This window comes from Schistocerca americana, chromosome 1 (assembly GCF_021461395.2).
Source record: "Schistocerca americana isolate TAMUIC-IGC-003095 chromosome 1, iqSchAmer2.1, whole genome shotgun sequence".
In the NCBI taxonomy this organism is placed as follows: Eukaryota; Metazoa; Arthropoda; class Insecta; order Orthoptera; family Acrididae; genus Schistocerca; species Schistocerca americana.
In genome coordinates this window covers 1,136,273,903-1,136,298,292 of record NC_060119.1, presented here as the reverse complement: position 1 = coordinate 1,136,298,292, position 24,390 = coordinate 1,136,273,903, and the positions used below count along the sequence as shown (strand labels likewise).

Below are 24,390 nucleotides of genomic sequence, written 5' to 3'. Positions count from 1 at the left end.
TCTGCAGCCAAGAGCGTCGCAGAGCAACGGAGTCTCTGGTTGAGACCCTCAACTCATTTCCAAGTTAAAGGATTCTTTATCAGTTCTAGGCGTCCTTGAGGTGGCGATGTACAAAGTTATTTGGAAAGAAAGAGGGATTAGAATAAATGAGAAAGGACTTGTTATCTTGAGATCTGCAGACGATACAGTAGTCCTAGCCAACCGTATCATAGAACTACAGTCCTCTGTAAAGGATCTGCCACATAGTTCCTAAAAAAGTCCAAAAGAAATGTTAAGCACAACAAGCGGGTAAATGCAAGACAGATAATATTTAGCACTATGTTGTTGTTGTTGTGGTCTTCAGTCCTGAGACTGGTTTGATGCAGCTCTCCATGCTACTCTATCCTGTGCAAGCTTTTTCATCTCCCAGTACCTACTGCAACCTACATCCTTCTGAATCTGCTTAGTGTATTCATCTCTTGGTCTCCCTCTACGATTTTTACCCTCCACGCTGCCCTCCAATACTAAATTGGTGATCCCTTGATGCCTCAGAACATGCCCTACCAACCGATCCCTTCTTCTGGTCAAGTTGTGCCACAAACTTCTCTTCTCCCCAATCCTATTCAATACTTCCTCATTAGTTATGTGATCTACCCATCTAATCTTCAGTATTTTTCTGTAGCACCACATTTCGAAAGCTTCTATTCTCTTCTTGTCCAAACTATTTATCGTCCATGTTTCACTTCCATACATGGCTACACTCCATACGAATACTTTCAGAAATGACTTCCTGACACTTAAATCAATACTGGATGTCAACAAATTTCTCTTCTTCAGAAACTCTTTCCTTGCCATTGCCAGCCTACATTTTATATCCTCTCTACTTCGACCATCATCAGTTATTTTGCTCCCCAAATAGCAAAACTCCTTTACTACTTTAAGTGCCTCATTTCCTAATCTAATTCCCTCAGCATCACCCGACTTAATTAGACTACATTCCATTATCCTTGTTTTGCTTTTGTCGATGCTCATCTTATATCCTCCTTTCAAGACACTGTCCATTCCATTCAACTGCTCTTCCAAGTCCTTTGCTGTCTCTGACAGAATTACAATGTCATCGGCGAACCTCAAAGTTTTTATTTCTTCTCCATGAATTTTAATACCTACTCCGAATTTTTCTTTTGTTTCCTTTACTTTTAGCACTATATGTGATAAAAATATTAAGGGAAATGTTTATGTGGAACAGTTACTTCATATCCGAAGAGACTTAAAATTTTCCGCCGAATCAAACTAGGTTCGAGGGCTTATGGAAGAAATGCAAACGTTTTAAAGTTTAATATGCCAACCGCAGCTTGTGGTCTCGCGGTAGCATTCTTGCTTCCCAAGTGCGGGGTGCCGGATTCGATTCCCGGCGGGTCAGGAATTTTTTCACCTGCCTCGAGATGACTGGGTGATGTTGTGTCGTCTCCATCATCATTCACTCCCATTACGGTTGGTAACGGGTAACTGCAAGACAGATAATATTTAACACTAAATGTAATAAAAATATTAACGGAAATGTTTATGTGGAACAGTTACTTCATATCCAAAGAGACAAAATTTTCCGCCGAATCAAACTAGGTTGGAGGGCTTATGGAAGAAATGCAAACGTTTTCAAATTTAATATGCCAACCGCAGCTCGTGGTCTAGCGGTAGCGTTCTCGCTTCCCGAGCACGGGTCCCGGGTTCGGTTTGCGGCAGGGTCAGAGATTCTCACCTGCATCAAGATGACTGGGTGTTGTTGTGTCGTCTCCATCATCATTTACCTCCACTACGGTCGGAGAAAGGCAATGGCAAACCACCTCCACTAGGACCTTGCCTAGTGCGGCAGTGCGGGTCATCCCGCATCGTTCCCCTACGCTCTGTCAAGGAGTATGGGACTTCATCATCGTCAACAAACTTAAAAAAGGTTGTTTTCGAACTTTTCGTACTAACATACGGCTGTGAAAACCGGATTTTAAACGCGTCCTTCAAAAGAAGACTTCGAACAGATGAGAGATCTATGTTAGTCATTTCATGGTGTCGCTAAGGAAGAACGGAAAAGAAGTGAAGGCGGAAGAGCAGTCACGGGAGTTCAGAATTTTAGGGAAAGGTTGAAGGCTCTAAAACGGAAATGTGCAGGACTTACCGACCGATAGGATAAAGAAATCGAGAAAGTCGCAGGCTGCGACTGGCAGAGGGCAGCGGGGGACAGAGAGGCATGGAAACAATGACTGAAGCTGTATTTGTTAGTTTAAGATTAAAGAGGCTACAATTTACGAGGGTTTAGTCGTTATCACATGGTGGTTGTCACCAGGACATACGTCCCTTTCACATAGATCGAATTTTTCAAGGGAAAAAAATTCAATACTGTTCTATAAGGTTTTCGTACGTCAACGAACGTTTCCGGATGCTCTAGAATACAGCTTGAAAGTGGCACATATGACACTGATCCGGACACCAGGAAAACCGTTTTAATCGATGAGTTTTGCTTCGTAACAGAGACAGAGGATCAACCCATCGAAAACGTATATCCGCTTATAAAGAGAATCTACGTAAACAAGGGATTTTTGTTTGAGCGAATAATTCCAGCAACCAAAAATTAATTAATCCTATGAACAATTCAGCGAATACAGAGTATGATACCTGAGGGAAAAAAATTTATTGATACAATGCAACCTACTGCAACCTACATCCTTCTGAATCTGCTTAGTGGATTCACCTCTTCGTCTCCCTCTACTATTTGTACCCTCCACGCTGACCTCCAATACTAAATTGGTGATCCCTTGATTCCGCAGAACATGTCCTACCAACCGATCCCTTCTTCTAGTCAAGTAGTGCCACAGATTCCTGTTCTCCCCAATTCTGTTCTGTACCTCCTCATTAGTTACAAGATGTATCCATCTAATCTTCAGCATTCTTCTGTAGCACCACATTTCGAAAGCTTCTATTCTCTTCGTGTGTAAACTATTTATCGCCCATGTTTCACTTGCGCACATGGCTACACTACTTCCTGACACTTAAATATATACTCGATGTTATCAAAGTTCTTTTCTTCAGAAATGCTTTCCTTGCCATTGCCAGTCTACATTCCATATCCTCTGTACTTCGACCATCATCAATTATTTTGCTCCCCAAAAAGCACTTTTAAGTGTCTCATTTCCTAATCTAATTCCCTCAGCATCACCCGACTCACTTCTACTACATTCCATTATCCTCGTTTTGCTTTTGTTGATGTTCATCTTATATCCTCCTTTCAAGACACTGTCCATTCCGTTCAACTGCTCTTCCAAGTCCTTTGCTGTCTCGGCCAGAATTACAATGTCATCGGCGAACCTCAAAGTTTTTATTTCTTCTCCTTGGATTTTAATACCTACTCCGAATTTTTATTTTGTTTCCTTTACTGCTTGCTCGATATACAGATTGCATAACATCGGGGACAGGCTATAACCCTGTCTCACTCCCTTCCTAACCACTGCTTCCCTTTCATGTCCCTCGACTCTTATAACTGCCATCTGGTTTCTGTACAAATTTTAAATAGCCTTTCGCTCCCTATATTTTACCCCTGCCACCTTCAGAATTTGAAAGAGTATTCCACTCAACATTGATAAACCAAGACAAAAGCGTAAACTTATCAACAGAATTCTTGGCTTCGCTTTATGTTTCCGGTAGGCGGTATGCCCTCCCCGAATACATCGTAAACAAGAAACATCATCATAGAAGCGGAAATAATAACCATAAAAAAAGACAAGCAAGTATGCCTTCCACCAAATCCACTCATTTGAACTAACACACTACTGTGCTTTACAAAGCTCCAATTTCTGGTACGCTCGGCGTGAAGTAGCACAATGAACGAAGGACAAGGACATTCAGTTCTGGTCTTGCACGCAAACAGGACAGCGATAAAGTTTCCGAAATTCGGGTTTTGTCTTCCGCATCGCGTGATGCAATTAAACGTGCCGACTATCACCTTTTAGTTAATGTTTTCTCCTCCTCCTCCGCTTATTGTTTTTTACTCGTACAACAGTTAATGAATAACCTCTGAAAGCAGTCAACCCTCACTGAAACAAATGTCGTTAATTGGTTCTATTCATCATGCCTTCTGTCACTCAAGTAGCGAAGCGAGCCGGGTGTTGTATACAACCCAAATACAGTTGTATAACGCACTGCGAAACTCCCTCTCTGCTGTCGCCTCGCTCTTGTTTAAGAAACAAAAGAGTATCCCCGGAGGTCTGGCTGTGGATGAGGAGGCGGTTGCAGTCCCACCGCTCCAGAGATGCGATAACGTAATTAAAGCTCGTCTGCGAAAATGAGCTCCTTTGTTCGTTTCTAGAGCAAAATCGTTTCAGAAAGACTGCAGTAAATTACAAACGCAGTGTTTATACACTCCCTCACTGTTGATATCTCGGCACGTCTGTCAGTTTTTAAGCTGCTCAGCACGCTGGAAATCCCCTGTATTCATTCCGGAAATGTTTCTTTAAATGTACTTCTTACCTTCACCAGGTAGATCTCATTAAGATTGCGGAATATAAGAACTAGAACCCGCAATTCCTCCAGTAGGTGCATGTCTGCTAATAATCTCGTACATTTAGTGCTATCGCCGGCCGAAGTGGCCGTGCGGTTAAAGGCGCTGCAGTCTGGAACCGCAAGACCGCTACGGTCGCAGGTTCGAATCCTGCCTCGGGCATGGATGTTTGTGATGTCCTTAGGTTAGTTAAGTTTAACTAGTTCTAAGTTCTAGGGGACTAATGACCTCTGCAGTTGAGTCCCATAGTGCTCAGAGCCACTTTTATTTTAGTGCTACTAACCGTTTACTGGTTTTAACGTCCTACGTTTTCGTTGTTTTACAAAAATATTTTGCCACAATATTTACTGTGTTTACTGCTGAATATGTAGTGATGAGTAAAGGAAGTGTAATTTGTTTCAAATCTCCGTGATTTGAACTGTTTTAATGACCATTCGTTATTAGAGCTTCACCACAGATGGAAATAATTAAGTCCACTATAATTTTTCCGTCTGATAAAATAGTATTCACAGATTTCATACTTCTCAGTGGTATCAGCTGGAATTATGTTCAATCAAAAATAAAAGTATATTTAGGTATAGTTCAACTGTAAAATTTCCCCAGCTCTCCCTCACAATTTAACTCGTCATAGAACACCAGCTCAATGCAGGATGAAAATCAGATTTGATGTGTAATCTTGGGGTACCGGAAAATGTAAAATGCTGCATTGTGAAACCGGATAATAATAATAATAATAATAATAAACACCAGCTTAAATTACTAATAAATACTGTTCTCACCTCAAAAAACTTAGATGCAGCTCCTCTGAAGCTATTCCGCTCAAAAGAATGCTGCATGTACATCATACAGGCCTCCTTATTGAACTCAGCAACAATGCCATCTGCTCCTATCGTAACCCTTCCTCTACATTATCAGTCGCCATTTCCACATCTTCTTGCTTCAAAACATCAATAGATCTTTGAGTTCGTCCAAGCACATTGCCATACCTCCCGTTTATTTCTCTGTTGTATCTTCCCGCAGTTCGGTTTGGGGATGGTCCTATTCCAGTAACCAAGGTGTGCCCTCACAGATACATTACGCCACCCCAAAACAGTTTAGCGAAAGTATCAGTTGATGTTCTATAACTTCCAAGGCTGCAAAATCAAACCGCCAACAGTGACACACCTATTATGGAAAGCAGTGCCTCCATTAGCGTTTCCTTCGTTGCATTTCCAAAAAGAAACACTGTAATTATGGCCATGTTACCTCTCCGTGCATTGTCAACTTGTGCAAAGTTGAGCTCAGTTTAGTTTGTTAAAACAATTAGACACAGATAATTAACCAAAAGAATCCTTAATACAGTGCACATTTTTATAATTTTCTGCATTAATTAAATTACTGTGCAACAAGCTGCATTAAAATGGAGTGGGGCCTAATGGGAGTGCAGTGTCATGCTGTATCTGGATGTGATATGCTGATCGGCATGCTTTTCACTATAGGAGTTAATTCTAGACAGACAATTAGTGCATAGCCAACAACTTCTGCCTTATACATATGTTCACAAATTATGGAACATGACATGCATCTCTATAAATTTCACATAAGTTCCCAAGCCTAGGGTTGTGATCACTTGAACGAACGTTAGTGAGAGGTTTGAAATGTGCGTCAGATTGTCATTCCTATATGCAGTTCTTCTTTTTCCGAAAATGCTCTACAGACTGTGTTATAAAACATGCATCATTGATTGGCATAAAATTTAACTTTGATATGACATCTTGGTGCTTGGTTTCAACTGATCATTGTGGAGAGCATCTCAGTTGAACAGCATAAAACAGTATTCTCGGTTTTCCGCAGCTACAGGCGTAATGATAACTCAAAATACACATTTTTGGCTATCCAAAGCAATTTTCATACAAAACTGCTCTTTTTAGACCACACAAGAATGACATAGTTGTCATCTTCCCTATTAGATAATATCTTCACAAGTGTCGAAAATGTTGCCACTTACGCTCTAAATGTAAACTTTGGTCTACCAGAACACAACACCGTAGTAACAGTATAAACTCCTCTGTACCCAAGGCAGTAAAAAATAAGTAGGAATGTAAGAGAGACCTCTACAAAGAAAAGAGGAGTATTTTTATTCAAATGTTAGCAAACAGAAACTTGGGAAAATGTATTTTTAAAACAAAGAATCATTCAATGCAATTTTGTAGCACTTTCATGTCCCTATTTTGAGATGTTCTTCCAAAAAATTCATGGGAATCAGTATCATCCCAAGGAACAACAGCCAGTGCTATCAGAGTATCTATTCACATAACAAAACATCTTAACTCAGAAAAGCCAATGAGGAGCTACACTTAACAGAACACGTTAAGACATATAAGAAAATTTATAGGAAAATTATAAAAAAGCCAACAAAATGCACAGTGACAAAGCAGTTATAGGGAGAACAAACAAATCAAAACGAATATGGAATGTAGTAAAAAAGAAAGAAACAAAAATGTTTAAAAGCAAGATGACACTATTCCAAAGTCATCACAGCATGTTACTCTGAAATCTAAGTCTGACAAGTTACATAAATGACCACTTCACAAATACTCCAGTCAAACTGAGTAAAAATTGCTTTAGGCATAGTAAAACCTCAGTTCCAAGAGAACAAAGTGTTGATTCCATGTTACTAAGCCCCACAAATAAATTGGAAACTCTTACAAGAATAAAAACAATGAAGAATAAAATGTCTTCAGGGATCAATGAGATACCTGGTTCAATCTTAATTAAATGTGCTATTGTCATATCAGATCCACTCTCACATATGATGAACACATCATTATCAGAAGGAACGTTTCCATAAAAAATAAAATCACTATACATAAAGGGTAATATATATGAAGTGGGAAATTTGAGACTAGTAGCTTTGTTACCTGTATTTTCATAAGTAATGGAGACAGTCATGAAACTTACAGTAACAAATTACCTTGAAAAGTTCAGTCTCTTGTCTGTGCAGTGGAACCTCGCTTAATGAGCACTCCCATACGCGCAGTTCGCATAACGAATGACGGCAGTTTAATGTGACGTCACCAACCGTTTGCGCGCGGCGGGGGAAACGTTCCGCATATCAACAATGTCTTCAGTACGTGATGCAGTCTGGCTTTTTCTCCTACCATCTTAGTGCAGCTTGTGATCATATATTTTTCTAAACTTGTGTTCACACGCTGTTTTTTTGTGCAGATTTTAATAACCTTCGTAGAAATGTCCCCGAAATACAGCCACACAAAGACGACCATAAGAGAAAGAAAATGACCTTGGAATGGAAAGTAAAGTCGTTGAAAACCTCGAACGCACATACAATCGTTCTACGTCATCTGTTTGCACTACCCTCAAGAACAAGAACAAGATTAAGGAGATAGATGCTTCAAAGTAGTCAACGAGATTGCATCTTTTACCAAGAGCATGGAACTAGAAAGGGGTAACAATGATATTGATGAGCTTGAGGAAGATCACAGCCAAGAAATGGCCACCGAAGAGCTTATGGAGTTGCAGTGTGTTTCACAACAGGAACTTGTGGGAGTTCTTCTTCAGAGGAGGAGGAGGTGTTAACAGCAAAGCAGCAATCTTTTGGCGCTATAAGAGAAATGCTGAAAGCATGGGAATCGGTTGCATCGTACATTGAAAATCATTACCCCAGTAAAGCAGTAGCAACGCGCTTTACAAATTTATTTGACGATAATGCTGTGTTGAATTTTCTCCAAGTGTTGAATCTGAAGCGTCGGCAGAAACAAATGAATATAGATAGCTTCATAGTAAAATTTTTAGTTACGTATAGTGAATAATAAAGTACATAAACTTGTCGGTATAATTTTATTTGAATAAATGGCATGAAAAGATAAAACGTTTAGTACTTTTTCTGCGTGAAACGTATCAACGCATTTTACATAATTTATATGGGATAAATGCTTCGCTTAATGAATGTCCCGCACAACGAGTAAGATTACGGAACGAATTATGCTTGGTGAAAGAGGATCGACTGTAAATCCACATGGTTTTTGCAGAGGCAAGAGTACAGAATCAGCTATTACGCAATTCATTGAAAAGATTGTAATGGGACTAGTCAGAAACAACACTTCAATAGGAATAAACTTAGATTTTTTGAAGGCATTCAGTACTGTCCAAGATGAACTTGCTAGAGAAATGAAACTAAACGACGATATGCTATTGTGTGTCCGCCTTGACTCAAAACACATGTTGTTATTTATTTATTCCCAAACTAGTTTCAGCGACAAATATTGCCATCATCAGTGGGTTCTTTTTTTTACTAAAACATGCAGAAATAGCGTACCTCTAAAACATTATTAAATGTGCACTGTTTGGTTCCACATATTGTTTTCTGAATAATTTCATAATACCTTTTTTACTGTACGTCACAGCATGGTTTTACGATTGTTGCCGCTGTTTCCGGCATATTGTCTGCGATTCGTTTTTTTCGGCGTGTGCCGTGTCTTCTGCTACTGTATGGCTGTTAGTAAACATAGAAGAAAACGTGAACTTACGTATGTCACCGTTATACAACTGGGATTGCGGTCAAGATATTGCGGTAGTGGCTTGGATACAGTTTCGGTGCTCACTAGGCTTTTACGTAGATTGTCATGTTTGTTGTGTTTTTCTGTGTCTAAAAGTAGCTGCACGCCGTCCAGCGAACGTGAATACATGACAAACTACGTGACAACTTAGTACACATCAAAACTGTATTCACAACAATTCGGTCTGAATTAGTCTTTCCTTCTCATCCCGTCCGGTATGTCTCCCCTGGCCCAGGGCTTTGGGTGACTTCTCTGAACTGTACCACTTTCCAGTGCTTTTCCTTCACCCCACATCCTTCCCCTTCAGTTCTTCTGCCAGAAGAAGGAGCCACAGGCTCAAAAGTTTGTAAAAATTAAACCTTTTTGTGTGCGTGTGTTCTCCTGCCGCCACTTGGTGATAGATTGAAAAAATCTATCCATTTAGATTATATTGTCAATAATTGATTATTTTCGTCGTTATATATTCATTTACTGCATTTCGGTAATATTTGTAATCAAGTGCTTGCTGTTAAAACTACTACTACTACTGCTACTACCACCACCACCACCACCACCAATTCTGCCACATTTACTAAAGTGGCATTTCATTATTCTGCCCTGCACGCAATGTTTGAAAGGAACTGAAATAAGACTGTAAGAAATTGTGACACAATTCCATTTGTCCACAGGCGATGCAACCCATGCCCTGTTGTGAAGCCGACATTCCTGTGTGGCACAGACAACCGCACCTACAGCTCCTTGTGCCGTTTGGATTATCATAACTGCATCCACCACACATCAATCAGGGTCAGCTGCAAGGGGTTCTGCCCGTGCAAAGGTAAGGTGTCAAACAATATTTTCAGTAAATGCAATTACTCTGGTGATAACTGATCTTGCAACACAAGATGAACTGATTTTCACCTACAGTTCACTAGTTATGTGAAATCATGTTTGTTCTTACTGCTTAATATAAGCAGCTAAGTTAAATCTACCTGGGTGGTAAGAACTCTAGATCTTGTGTGTTTTTTCCCTCTGATGGATGGAGCTGAAGTACCAAACTGGTCATCTAGATTGTTTTCCTGAAGAGATTATGGTAAATGGCAGGATACAAAATTGTTAAGGCTTTTGTGGCCACTTGTTGACAAACTGCCTGTGGCTTCTGTCTCAGGTTCTTTGACTGGCATTCGTCTGACGATTTTCTTGGTGATTCGCCAACAGGAGTGGCTGGCACTGTTACAGTTTTACCCTCCATTGCTGGTGGTGGATGGAGCTGTCACAGTTCACCATCAGCAATGGAGGGTAAAACTTTGACAATGCCAGCCATTCGTGCTGGTGAAACGTCTGGAAAATCATAAGACGAACATCACCAAAGAACCTGACACAGAAGCTAACAGGCAGTTTGTCGAATAGCAGGATGGTTCCTTGAGTGGAGAAATGGCCAATTTCCTTCCCTATCCTTGTCCAGTCTTTAGTGCTTTGTTTATCTCTAATAATTTCCACTCTTCCTACCCTTTATTCTCCCCCCCCCCCCCCCCCCCACAAGAATCACTATCCTTGAACCTCTGACCTCAGAAGCTATTCGTTTTCCACCTTTCTTTTAACTCATACCAAATATTAAATCACATAAATAACTCAGTTTTCTCAGCCTTTTGTTTCTTAAGGTTTCCTTCAGCTGCTCTGTTTCTAAGACTGACAAGAGAATTGTAAAATGTGACAGGGAATAACTACGCAAAAGTCTGTTTCGGGTAATCATATAAAAAAGGTGAATGGTTCAGAGGATATCATTAAATGCTAACATACATTGGAATTAAGAGCAAAGCAATGTTTTCAGTGAATTGTGATCATGGATTCATTTACTTTCACTCAGAAGCACCAACAACAGTCCTCTCATTATATCTGTATTATAATGCAGACAAATTTCATTGATAAAATGCTTCAATATCCTTCACCATATATCTTCACACCATAAGTAGTCGACAAATGTGGCAATGTGAGGAGGTTCTTTTCATTATATATTGTTCAAGTAACCCATTGTTGCTATTGCTGAGTCAGTTGTCTAACACAAAGATATGGAAGAGGAGCTATTAGTATATTGTAGAACTTTTCGCCGGCTCTACTATTTACTTTGTTTTAATATTACTCGCGTAACAACTAATATATGAGATAAAATATGTTGTTACGAAAAGAGCCCCCAAATACCTTTTAGTGATGCTGTGCTGTGACTTTCTTTGGATCATTCATTTTCAACAAAACAGCCGGCCAGGCTGGCCGAGCGGTTCTAGGCGCTACAGTCTGGAACCGCGCGACCGCTACGGTCGCAGGTTCGAATCCTGCCTCGGGCATGGATGTGTGTGATGTCCTTAGGTCAGTTAGGTTTAAGTAGTTCTAGGGGACTGATGACCTCAGAAGTTAAGTCCCATAGTGCTCAGAGCCATTTTTTTCAACAAAACAAAATATATTATGTTCTATTATTCTGGATCTGGCTTTCTATTAAAGGAACATTTTTTCGTTACTGTAACTCGCCATAAAATTCAACATAAGGTTAATGAAAATTATTTCGTTATCAACACTGATGTTACAGTACGCAATGTTTGTTCAACATCAAAATTTTGCAGTGGATTTTTGTTAACAGTAAAATACCAATAAGTACCACGACTAACACGAGAACATGAGACTATTAACATAGAAAAAGATGTTTTTACTATAAGGTTGCCCAGACCAGAACCACGCACAGCAAGATTTCTTTTATGTTATGAAGGTAAATTATCTTTTTGCACTGTTAATAATATATTATCAGCAGCCCGCGTCAACCTGTAAAACACACCATAAAATCTGCTGCTCTGCTCTGCAATTCCGAAAGCTGAAAGAAATAATTTTAGTTGTCTATTACCTGCCCGCTTCTTTGCGGTATGATTGATTTCATTTAATGCAGTTTGAATGCGCCGCGGCAGCGGCTCGTTCTTTCGTAGCGCAGCTCTGCACCACGAATAATATTTAAATAACTGAAAATGTCTTAAAGGGATGGGATAAAATGCCAGGCAAGCTTATTACAAATCATAATGCAAGTTTTCACTAAGTAACTCTATTCAAAACATTTAAACAGATTAAGTTATTACACACCTTTCCAAATCAATGTCTAATGGCGTCCCTCTCTCAATCTTGACAAAAGAATGCTACGCAAGCGTCACAGGCTCTTCCCACTCACGTGACTCCAAGAAGACGACAGAGAAGTTAATGTTTGGTCCCTAATATTTATAGTAGTCACATATTCTCGCATTGATATTTAACAACTATCGTCTGTGGCGGTTTCAGTACTCGCCGACACATATATTATCTTTAAAAAAATCAGTACATAATTCTATACAACAACAAAACATGACACACAATGCTTTCTCTTTATTACACAATCGTTGTCCACGCAATTACAATCATCCAGTTCAATTATTCTTCTCTCCTTTTCTTTTTTTACCACATATAATATGTCTTTTGCTAAGAGATGTTACAAACTTCTCTATTAATAACTGTAGTATCAGTGCCATAAGAACATTGTATTGATCAAAATTATGACTTCATGTAAGTACCTTGAATAGGATATGTTATATTATTTACATATCAGGTTTGAAGGTAGAAGAAAGTTCTTGTTATTCATGAACACAGGAAAGAAAGATCTCATAGATAAAACAAAATTGGAAGAAGCTACCTCCATAAAATTTTTGGGAATTGAAGTTGTTTATAAGCTCCAATAGGGACAGCATACAAAAAACAGCTTGCACATTAGACTGACAAAAAATTGCTGTTTACAGTGTGCCATGCACTATTTCAACAATACTTAGAGTAGGGAATTACTGTTCGGGTAAACTTCAGCAGCAGTAATACAAGAAGAATTTTTGTATTGCAAGAATGGTATTAGGGGCCGTGTGAATAAAACCCAAACAGACTAGTGGGCTACTACCTCCCATAATCTAAACAAACTGACTTTTGCAGCCCCGTATGTATATATAACAATAATATTAATCAAAGCCACACGTAACTAGAAAAGTGCAGATGTTCATTCGTGTGACACAAAAAAATAAAGGCCAGTTGTGAAGTACACCACACAGACTGAGAACTGCTGGAAAAAGTCCTTGACACTCAGGTCTACAATTGGTAACACATCTTCCTAAGAGTCGACTGAACAGTATGAGTGAAAGGACATTGCAGAAACTTCTAAAGGATTACTTAATGGGAAAAGAATTTTTTAGTGTAGAGGAATATATGTTCAAAGAATGAGGAATGCTGTTATTAGTCATATGTATGTACTGCAATCAGTGAAAAATATTGTAATATATTGTATGTAAATAGCTTGTAGTGCATTGTCTTATATGGTAATATGTGTGTAAATATTTTAAGATATTAGATTAAGCTGACCTGTCTGCCTCCGTAGCTGTGCAGTCAGCACAGTAGATTGCTAACCAACGGGCCCTGGGTTCGATTCCCAGTTGGGTTAGAGATTTTCTCTGCTCAGGGAGATTGGGTGTTGTGGTATCTTTACATTTGCATAACAGCAATTGACATTACAGTATTAAGATGGATGTATGGCCATATCCCAGAAGCTAATAAATTTTTAAAAAAGTTGATCTGTCCTATATTACAAATACACACTCTGTACATAATGTAATCAAATGGGACCAATAAAAAATCATTCACCAATCATTCATTTAACCATGAGAAAAAGTATCAGAAAATAGTGCAGATCAGTTTAATTCTTAGGTAAAAAGAATTCTTTGAATATGCTTATTTGCAAAGAAGGCAAAGAGTAGAAAGTCCATTGTTTCTACCAAAGCATAAAGTTTTTATACTGTCACAATACTTTACAGAAAGTGACATTCACATCCGTAAGAAGCAGCGGCAAACTGAGCGCCTCAACAACTTGATGAACAAGTTCAAGATGACAGCAGAGAAAGAAAAGAAGCAAGTCCAACAGCAGCAGCAGCAGCAACGGCTGCCACAGGACAAGTACACATTCACACCAGAAGACTTCAAATATGAGAATAAACACTACAAGTACATAAAGTACACAAAGTATAATAAGGTAAATATGAACAATTGTCACATAAGTAGTTGATTCTTACCCAGAAGACTCATGAAAAAATACCAGTGCATAACTATTCATTAATAGTGTAGGTACAAAATATCTTGGACCAGAACTGAAAAAGTTTTGCTTATGTTTCAGAAATTGTGTTGTCAGTTTGTTACCTAAAATTGTAAGAGTTCCAATGTTAGTTACCTATTGATTTCTTCTGTTAGGATATATAATTCAGTTACTTTCTCATGACTCCACACATCTGTGTTCTATTTACAGTTAGTGTAACAATGTGTTGTTGTTAACTTGTGTGACCCTTCCTCTTCTTGCTTTTAAAAGCATTTGGTAGTCCTTTACCATGAGGACTGTTCTTAAATATGGTAAAGTATAACATGAAACCTCATGAAATACCTTGGAATTCAGGTAGATTATCTACCAAACTCTTAGGCAGCCTGTAGATTTCTGCTTATTTGTTAGTAAATTGGTGTAATATGTGCTAAATTTGTAGAAGTCACCAGTTACCAGAATATTAGTTGTTTGTAGACTGCTCGTGAATATCAAATATCCTCCTCTGACACAAATACAACAATATCTTTCCAATTCAGGAAATTAAGTGTGAATGTAAATAGGCAGAAAAATAAAAACTAATATCTGTGAGAAACATATGATTTAAGACCAGGTAGCAAACAGATGACATGTTAAATAATGTGGACAGATCTCAGATCAACAGTCAGAGATGCTTTCATTAGTCAAGGACAAGAATTTCAAGCAGTAATCATATTGTTCCTACGTAGTGGATCAAAGCTCACATGAAATGGGTTTTTATGAGAAACAATTAGTTGTGTGTGATGTGAGTTTGCTTTTTTGATTTCACACAATGTTTAAGTACTGTAGCTCTTTTTCTCACGGTCCATACACCAAAAGATATTCATAAGGTGAGAATAAGCAGAACTAAGTTCTTTGGTTGGTTCGTTGGTGCAAACATTCCAGTCTGTTTCCCAACTGGACACAAAGGAATTTTAGGCATAAAAATCATTAATCAAGTAACTATTTATATTTTTCTAAGGCAATTGCACCTCTTCTTGGGCCGCATCAGTAATTTCGGAATTGATACACTCACTTTGCAGTGGATGAATCTCTTGATGGTGTTTCGAGCTATTAACGACGATTATTTGCAGGTGAAATGTGTTGTACATAATTGCAGTGCACAATAATAGCATCCATGTCGACTTCGCCTCCTTATCTGGCATTCAGAGTGGGGGTTTGGAGTTTAATACTAAAAGGTCTTTACCAAGCTGCTGGCATAAATAAGGCAAAAATTTGAAAGCAAATTAAAACTTATCTTGCTAATTGCCACTCTTAGAAATTATTTGGTTTTCTAGTCAGCGACTGAATATTCCTGTCTGCAGAAAGACAACTGACATTGTTTATTGAGCACAAGCAGCACTGCTCATTGGGAACAGCCTGTTTTTCTTCCAATATGTAGAAAAGTTGTTTTGGGGTAGCCATCAGTGTAACCCTGCAAAATTCACTCTTGTAGTAATAGTAAGCAGCAGTGGTGGTTAGCAATATAAGCATTAATTTTCTTTAGAATTCGTGCATTATTTATGTCAGCCATAACTGGGGAAGCAGCATATTTTAAAGACTTAACATCCAAAGTGCTTAAAACTTTGTTATCCACCAAAATGGAATTGTTAAAGTTTGCCACTTGGCAAGAAATATTTCTATAAGCACAATTTTTTTGTAGATTATGAGGGTCATCATAAGGATGTAAGTATCACCTAAAAATAATAAAGTTACTTAATTGTCTTTTTGTTTATTTGCAAGTACACATCTGCAGTCCTAACCGACAATGAAATCCCGTGCAACAGTACTGCAGCATGCCACTAGAGGATGTTAAAACCGACTGATAAAGTGAAATACTGTGCAATAATTTGTTTTTGAAAGCAGTGTGTTACTGCTATGTAGGGTCAATCTAAGACTTCTGCAGCCCTCAGGATTGCAATATGTTACAGTACTGTGAGTGTGAGAATTGTAATGCTGTACCACAACTGCAGATGTGAACCTTCAGACAAGCAAACAAAAAGTTAATTAGTTTTTTTTATGTGATAATTATAACACACACACACACATATATATATATATCTATATATATTTAATACAACATCTGTTGGCTTTGCTTTTAAACTGCAAAAGAGGCATAATGATCAGATTTTCCTATTGCAATGTAAAGAGTAAGATAGCACACTCAATTTGTGATACAGATAATTTTTCAATAAAAAAATTATTCTTAGAGAGTCCCTATGAGTGGTTTCATTTGACACACCTTAAAAGTATGTTTGTATATTTTCAGGACAGCTACACTGCTACAAATCCCCCATATTCCGAGGATAAGGAGCGCCAGCGTGGCTACAATGAAGTCCTTGACACAAAACCCATGCTGATTCCAAGTCACACTTCATCCTGGAACAAGGAATGTCCACCATCAGCTCTGCAGGCCATGGGAAACAGACTGCTTGACTGGTTCTCAGTTGTTATGACAGAGACTAAGCGCAGGCGTTCTCACAATAGGAGCAAAGGTTACTTTACTTTGCATTAATATGTTACTGTGTGAATTTGTAATTATTAATAAGCTGAGGAACACTTGATACATGAGAAGCACATAACTTGACATATCTCACTTCACTAATAGCAGAAATGTATAGGGGTTGCACAAAAATATGGAAACACCATGAGAAACATGAAGGAAGCTCCATAAGCTGGGAATTACAGGATGAACTGAAATTGCAGAACCACTCATCAGTGATGCAAATGCCAGTAACAGAAAATCATATTGCTGAAGGCATAAAACCTGGGCTGTGGGGAATGAAGACTGCCATTTTGTTGGTTCAATCTTCTTTCAGACTATTTCCAATGTTTGGCTGTGTTTACATCCCAAGGGGTCTGGTGATGCTTTGGGCAGCCACAGCATCATATTCCGTGGTCCCATGGGTATTCTTGCAAGGTCACACCACTGAAACGGATTATGTGACCATTTTGGCTATCATGTCTATCCCTTCATACAATATTCGTTTCCCCATTGTGATGCTGTGTTCCAGGACAACAGGTTCCCTGTTCACACAGCTCACCTCATGCAGGACTGGTGCATTCGAGGATGAGGATGAATTGTCACATCTCCCTTGGCCATCACAGTAACCAGATCTCAATATTATTTAGCCTTTGTGGTTGACTTTGGAGAGAAAGGTGTATGATCAGTATCCACCTCCAACATTGTTACCTGAACTTGTCATTATTTTACAGGAAGAATGGTATAAGATTCCCTTGAAAACTGTACAGGACTGTATGTACCCAGTCTGAGATGACTGGAATGCTAATGCTAATGGTTTTTCTGTGCCATATTAGACATGATAATGTGTTAGATTTTTGGTGTTTCCACATTTTTCTCCATCTGCTGTATCTCCCACATATACCTTAAGTTCTTAACTCTGGTTTTGAACAGTAATGGTAAAATAAATAACTTACAGTGTGAAGGCACTGATTTTCCTAAAATGTGTTTCACTGCTAATGACAACAAAAAATGGAAAAAGTTTTATTAAGATCCAGACCGTCACTCTAAGGCGGATAGTCATGCACATTTAACAGAATTGTAAAATGAAGTCAGAGAGAGAAAGAGAGAGAGAGAGAGAGAGAGAAAGAGAGGGAGAGGGGAGAGAGGGGGGAGTGGGGGGGAGGGAGGGGTAGAGAGGGAGGGAAATAGAGAGGGAGGAGGGGCGAGGGGAGAAAGGAAAATCAGGAACAAATTAGGGATTGTTAGTAAAATAGGGACTTCACCAGAGACTTTAGTTGGGGGCTGTTTCTACACTATGAAGTTCTGAATGATGGTACATGGGCATAGTGCAGGAGCCACCACCAACTTGCTGTTATTTCACAAGAGGTACACTTTAAAAGTCGTGCACTGTTGTTTATTTACCTGAAATGAAGCTGCTGCTAGGGAAAGTTAAAGAATGCTTTCTTTGTTCTTTTAGATTTCAGTGTGGGGAACTATTTGTTGTAATTAGTTCTGATGATATTTTCCTATTTGTTGCTTTTCAAAATGAATCTGTAGCTTTTCTGATAGTAATAATTGCAATAACTCTGCTCTGCATTCTTTCAGCACATTTCCCCAGCTCATGCAAAACAGAAGTTCGATGGATGTTCCAACATCTTGATTTGGATGCCGATGACCAGCTGTCTCTCCAAGAACTTTATGACCTTGAGCATGATCAGAGTGAACGCTGCATCAAACCATTCCTAGATGCTTGTGATTCTGACCGGGACATTTTTGTGTCACCCAGGGAATGGTGTCACTGTTTTGATAAAACTGATCGGCCATGTGCTGCTGTGAAGAGGAGAATAAGCCCCGATTTACTCGGTAAACTTATGACCTCTTATTGGGTATATCTGGACTTGTTAACCTATTAAACTGTGTAGTTGCTGTTTATTGTTGTCCAGTTTGTTTTTATATGTTTTGGAAAATTAACAAATTGTTTAATAATCAATTGATGGGTGCACCCACCCCCATACAAACACACAGGGGTGTGGATGGATTATTTTATGACTGAAGATGACCATAGAAATGTTCAGATTGAAATATCAACAATATTGTGAAAATAAAAGACTGTTACATATGAGGTTTTGGCCAAAGCCTTCTTCAAAAAAGGAATGAACACATTCACACAAACAAGCACACCTCACATGACCACTATCTCCAGTCACTACGACTATACATTCTGTCCGTAGCAGCTGGAGGTAGCAGTTGTGTGTAAGATGGGCTTGCTTTTTTTTGTGTGTGTGTGTGTGTGTGTGTGTGTGTGTGTGTGTGTGTGTGTGTGTGTCCCCTTTTATGATGAAGGCAGCTTTGGCTGAACGCTCATGTATAACAGTCTTTTTGTTGTGCCTGACTGCAAACTCAATGTGTCATCTTTACAGTGAGTAGCAATGTGTCTTTTTCATAATATTGTTGAGGCCATAAAAAGTTGACAGTGGTTTTTCTTGTAGTTAAAATACTGAATATATATATTCAACACAATTTTTGGAAATGCCATTTGGTTTGTCTCTATTGTCGAACTGAGATATAAGCTTGAAGAAATGGTGAGCATGAGATAGCTGGGACTTTCAGGTATGCACGTCATTACGTGTCATCTACCAGTTGTAGGTGAATGACAATAATAGTTCACAAAAATGAATAATCTGTAGCTGAAAGTTCTTCTTTTCAGAGGGATTTTTCTTATAAGTCTTAATCACTAACAATTTTCACAGAGAATCTCCAGAAGGAATTCTGTAAAATTTTAAAATATCAAACTTGCTGAGATATATTATTAATATCAACTATGATTGTATTGTACGTAGCATGGCATTAACACTCATTCTTTCATTCATTTTAGGAGTTTATATACCAGATTGTGATGATGAAGGCTATTATCGCTCTACACAGTGTCACACTTCAGTTGGTATGTGTTGGTGTGTTGATAAACATGGAGTTGAGAAACCAAACACTCGTACAAGAGGAAAGCCCAGTTGTGGTAAGGCCTCACCTATTTACAACGCACTGGAGTACAAGTTGTATTAGGTGCATCTAACTTAATTTGTCGTTCATTTATGTGCAGAACCCCCAGTGCAGCGAAACAAAAGCAGTCCGACAGAGAGTGAAGATGATAATGATGACGAGGATGATGACACAGAACAAGATGTTGAAGGAAGTGCTGACCAGCCACTTGATTTCTAGACCTGTCCTACTGCACTGATGACAGGCAAACTCAATCATACATGTAGCACAACACAAATGTATAGAAGCAGTTACATACTTCAAGTGTATTTAAAACAATTTTGTGTTATAAAGAAAAACTATATTGTGGTGGTGCCCATCATCATAGATCTGTCTTGAAGAATCATCCTTTTTTTCCAAAATGAGAGACTGTCCCTCACTCTCCCCTTTAACTGGGACTTGTGCAGCACTACTATATAACTTGCTTTAACACACAGTAACAGTACCAATAAGACTATGAGAAACTGTTTGTATTTGCTCATGATGTAATATAAAATGAATATTTGCTTCTGAAAATATCCATTTTATAACAGTAACTTGAAAGTAAATCTTAACCATAGCTCCGATGAGAAATTAACACATTTACACAAAGTACGTAAACAGTAAGCAGGCTTCTGCACAGGGAACTCAGTTGTTTTGTGCCACTGAGTCAGAGTTGTGGGTACTCTGCAAATGTTTTCAGAGAAACCTTTTTTTGGAAGAAGAAACACACATAGGAAATCATTCACATTATGTTAACAAAAATTATAAGAAAGCTCTCTATATATGTGTAAAATTTTCAAGCTTCAAGCATTGTTGCTCTGAGTAATGATTATGTAAATGTATGGTATACAATACTGGCATTTATTCTAACACAATTTGTAACTCATTGTTGTGTGTCTATAGATTTGTCTTTGGTAGTCATATCGTGAAAGTTTGGGTAAAAGAATGGAGAAGTGTTTCTTTCTTTGGCTTTTGATCAGTTCATGCACAATACCTAATACATGAAAACCAGAACATGAGGCAAAGGTCTCCACTTTGTTCAAGGATTACTTTTAAAAAATCAGAACTATTACTTCATTATATACCTTAGTATCATATTTTCTTACCTGTGCTCAGTTCCAAATATTTGGGGAAAAAAGTATTTTCTGTACATGGTATTAGGAAAAAGATGTGATAATGAAGACATACTTTGATCATTTAGTTGGAGTTCTTCATCTAGAAAGGAAGGATATGTTAATCCATTATATAACATTTTTAAAGTGTAATTATGTTCAAACATCTTCACTTCTAGTGCATTTGTCTTAATAGAGTAGACACAATTTTTATTGTTTGTTTATACTTTAGTTACCTAAATTTATAACAAATTCTATTATTTCATAGCTTTGAAACAAGTCTTTTCAAAAAGTTGCTTAGGATGTTTATACTGTGTAGGTGGCAGTTAGAATATGAAGTGTAAGAGAAAACTATTATTATGAAACCTTCAAACAGAAGTGTTTTTATGTCTTAGAATAAATGCTACTTGTTCCATGTAAATAACCCTTGAGAGAGTCTGAACTGCTTTTTGTCAAGCCTGAGAATATTTCTTTCTGGTAGGTTGCCATAATATTATAAGACTAGTGTGAGTAGCAACTAAGTTAGACATCAAATTAGGTTGAGTATACTGAAAGTTTAAATTATACTATGTACTCATTTTTACATTAAAAACATTACTCTTTAATTTTTATCAAACTGATGCATTTACAAAATTATTTATAAGCTGTGAAAGAATTATCTGGCAATAAGTCATCAATATCCAGCATCTATTTGTCCATGCTGAAATAGAGCTGGCATTAATTAACTCATGTATATGTTTTCAAAGATAACAATAAAAAGCCTTTAAAACATTCAGTTATTATTTCTGATAGAAATTGAGTATGTCATTCCAGAATGAAATCATGTTTTTTCCCATATGATGTCCTTCATCTAAACTAATACATGATTAAAAAAAGCTCTGGATGGGAACTGTGTAGAAAGTTCCTCACAAATGAGTAATCCTAGCTGACAGTGCAGCTGTTACATATTATATACCAGATGTCACCGGTTCCAGGAGCCTACCTTATATCTTCAGCACTCACCTTTAAGCTGCAGGTGGCAGTAAATGAGCAGCACCTTGTAATGATTCAGAACAATCAACTGCTTCTATGAGATTTCTGCTGTTTAGCCAGAAACCATCACATAAAGGAAGTAAAGCAGGATGCAGATTTTCTGAATTAAATTTTAAGAAATTATTTTTCTTTTATTATACTGCAGTCTTCATTTAAATTACAACACCTATCATATATAAAATGGAAGCGGAAAGTCCAGGCTGGAATATAAAAAATTATGAAAAGAACAAATTGCGTCACAGTTCTGCCTTTAGGCATATTTAAAAGTAGGAAAAAATATTACCTAGCTTTTGGAACTGTTAAATCTATTCCTCTTTCATCCATGAGGGGAAAGAAACTAACAGCTCCAATTGCTGTGACATAAATGAACAGATTATGCAGATACTGAAGATTCTGTACAGGGTTATGATCACACTTACTGTAATTAAAATGTCTAAAGATATGGGGACATAATAAAAGAGGGTCTGCATGTGTTCCTTTGGAAAATCTTTCCAGGAGGTTTGCAGCACTTCTACAAATCATCAGCAGTTGTCACTGAAAGGCTGTGACATACAAGTTTCTCAACAATAGTGTCCCAGATATGTTTGTTTGGTGATGTCAGGCGACAATAGAAATCAAGGAAGCAGTGGTAAACTGACATTCTTTCAAGAGAGTGTGCATATTTCTCACTGTGTGTGGCTAGTCATCTAAAATATGGCATGAGAGCTTCCCTGAGGGAGGTTTAGTAACTTAGGCTCTAAAAACCCCTAAGGTAATAGTTGTTATTGTTTAAAGAGTGCCCTCAGTACATGGACCTCTAACTCACATTTTTATCCAGGGGCACTCCAAGAAACCGAGTGAGGTATTACAGTGGTTAGTACTCTGGATTCGCAGTCAGAAGAATGACGGTTCAAACCCGTGTTCGACCATCCAGACATAGGACTTATATGATATTCCTAAATTGCTCCAGGCAAATACTGGGATGGTTCCTTTGAAAGGACACGGCTGATTTCGTCCCCCATCCTTTACACGAGCCGAGCTTGTGCTCCATCTCTAATGACTGCATTAAACTCAATCTTTCTTCCTTCCTTTGCACTCCATTTATTTTTATACATAGATACATATTTTTTCAGCACATATCAAGGAGGGAAACCTGTTTGAATTTCAGACTGGGTTTTCTACGCAATTGTTTGCACTGTACAATAGTTCCAACAGCTTCGGAGAATTTGTGTGTGCTACAAATTACATAACGTTTTATGCATGTAATCGTATCCTCAGGTGTCTTTATTTTTCTGGGGACATCATTTTGCTTCTCGTCATCTTCCCTTATTTCTTCGTGATCATCTTCTGTGTTGCAGATCTCTATTGTCCGCCCCCAGTAGCTGAGTGGTCAGCGCGACAGAATGTCAATCCTAAGGGCTCCGGTTCGATTCCCGGCTCAGGGACTGGGTGTTGTGTTGTCCTAATCATCATCATTTCATCCTCATCCAAAGTCACCGAAGTGGCATCGAATCAAAAGACTTGCACCCGGCGAACGGTCTACCCGACTGGAGGCCCTAGTCACACGACATTTACAGATCTCTATTAAATCTGTTGCTGAAGTAAAAGTGGGCTGAGTTAACAGAAAGTCATCACTTCAAATGTAGTCATCTGCACTTTGTGAAATGTTTGGAATTCTAATTAATTTAGCAATTGCCGCTACACTTTTCTGACCATCTATGGTCACAGAAGCACTTTGTTCTTGTTCTCCAACCCCATTTTGTTGAAGCACTTGGTAACAGTTTTAGGTTTTATTTCCCTTACTGCCAATCCAGGACAGAAACTGGCTGTACAAGAGCAAATGCACTTTTACATTCTTCAACACCTATAATGGGATTTGAATGTGTAAATAACCCCCTGGTCCTTGGATCGTGTTAGGCTGGTTGAACATGGAGGAACCAAGACAGTTTCAGGTTTGATAACTTGACTTTCAGGTGGCAGGTTGCAGTGTCTTCGTAAAGAACTTGGCGATTTCCTTTTTTTCATATTGGTGCTGAAGGAACCCAGCCATTCTTCCTGAAGACCACTTACCAGCCATGTGTTTTAATTGCTTCAGGATGTGATTAGAAGGAGCTTACTGACACCTACAGTTTTGAAGCAACACAGTGTTGTTGACTTTCCAATCGCCAGTGGCTTCTCCGCTTCACCTAGTATTTTTCCACACGGAAGTACAGTGAGTCCTTCCTTGATCATTTTGCTGCTGGTGCGCTTTTCACCTTGAATTGCTAAATATTTTGAAGGAAATGCGTAATAAAACAGTCCCATTTCATGAACACTCAACATATCTTTCAGATCATAATTTGCAATTAGGTTGTACACTATTGTCTAACATTTTGTTGCTACACTTTCCTGCACATCCCTAGCATCCCCACACTCTTCACTCCACACGATGTTGCACCTAGCTTTCAAACTGTTCAGCCATTCTGTGGATGCTTTAAACTCAGTATTTCCAAGCTCTTTAGCTACTTTCAGAGTCTCACTCTGCAATATGAGTGCAGACAAACGTAAATTTTTGCCCGCACACTTATGAACCATTCCCACAT

At 38.4% G+C, this 24,390-nt stretch overlaps 1 protein-coding gene across 1 annotated transcript in view; it reads left to right on the top strand.

Moving 5' to 3' along the window:
- LOC124597181 (proteoglycan Cow) overlaps positions 1-21,568 on the top strand; it is a gene marked incomplete at its 5' end in the record, with an annotated part of 285,759 nt that extends 264,191 nt beyond the window's left edge. The window contains 6 exons of the mRNA XM_047135921.1: positions 9,747-9,895; positions 13,914-14,128; positions 16,473-16,698; positions 18,273-18,530; positions 19,543-19,680; positions 19,765-21,568. Of these exons, the coding sequence (XP_046991877.1) occupies positions 9,747-9,895; positions 13,914-14,128; positions 16,473-16,698; positions 18,273-18,530; positions 19,543-19,680; positions 19,765-19,883 (1,105 nt within the window). The remainder of the gene's footprint in view (positions 1-9,746; positions 9,896-13,913; positions 14,129-16,472; positions 16,699-18,272; positions 18,531-19,542; positions 19,681-19,764) is intronic.
- Between the last annotated feature and the right edge of the window lie 2,822 nt (positions 21,569-24,390).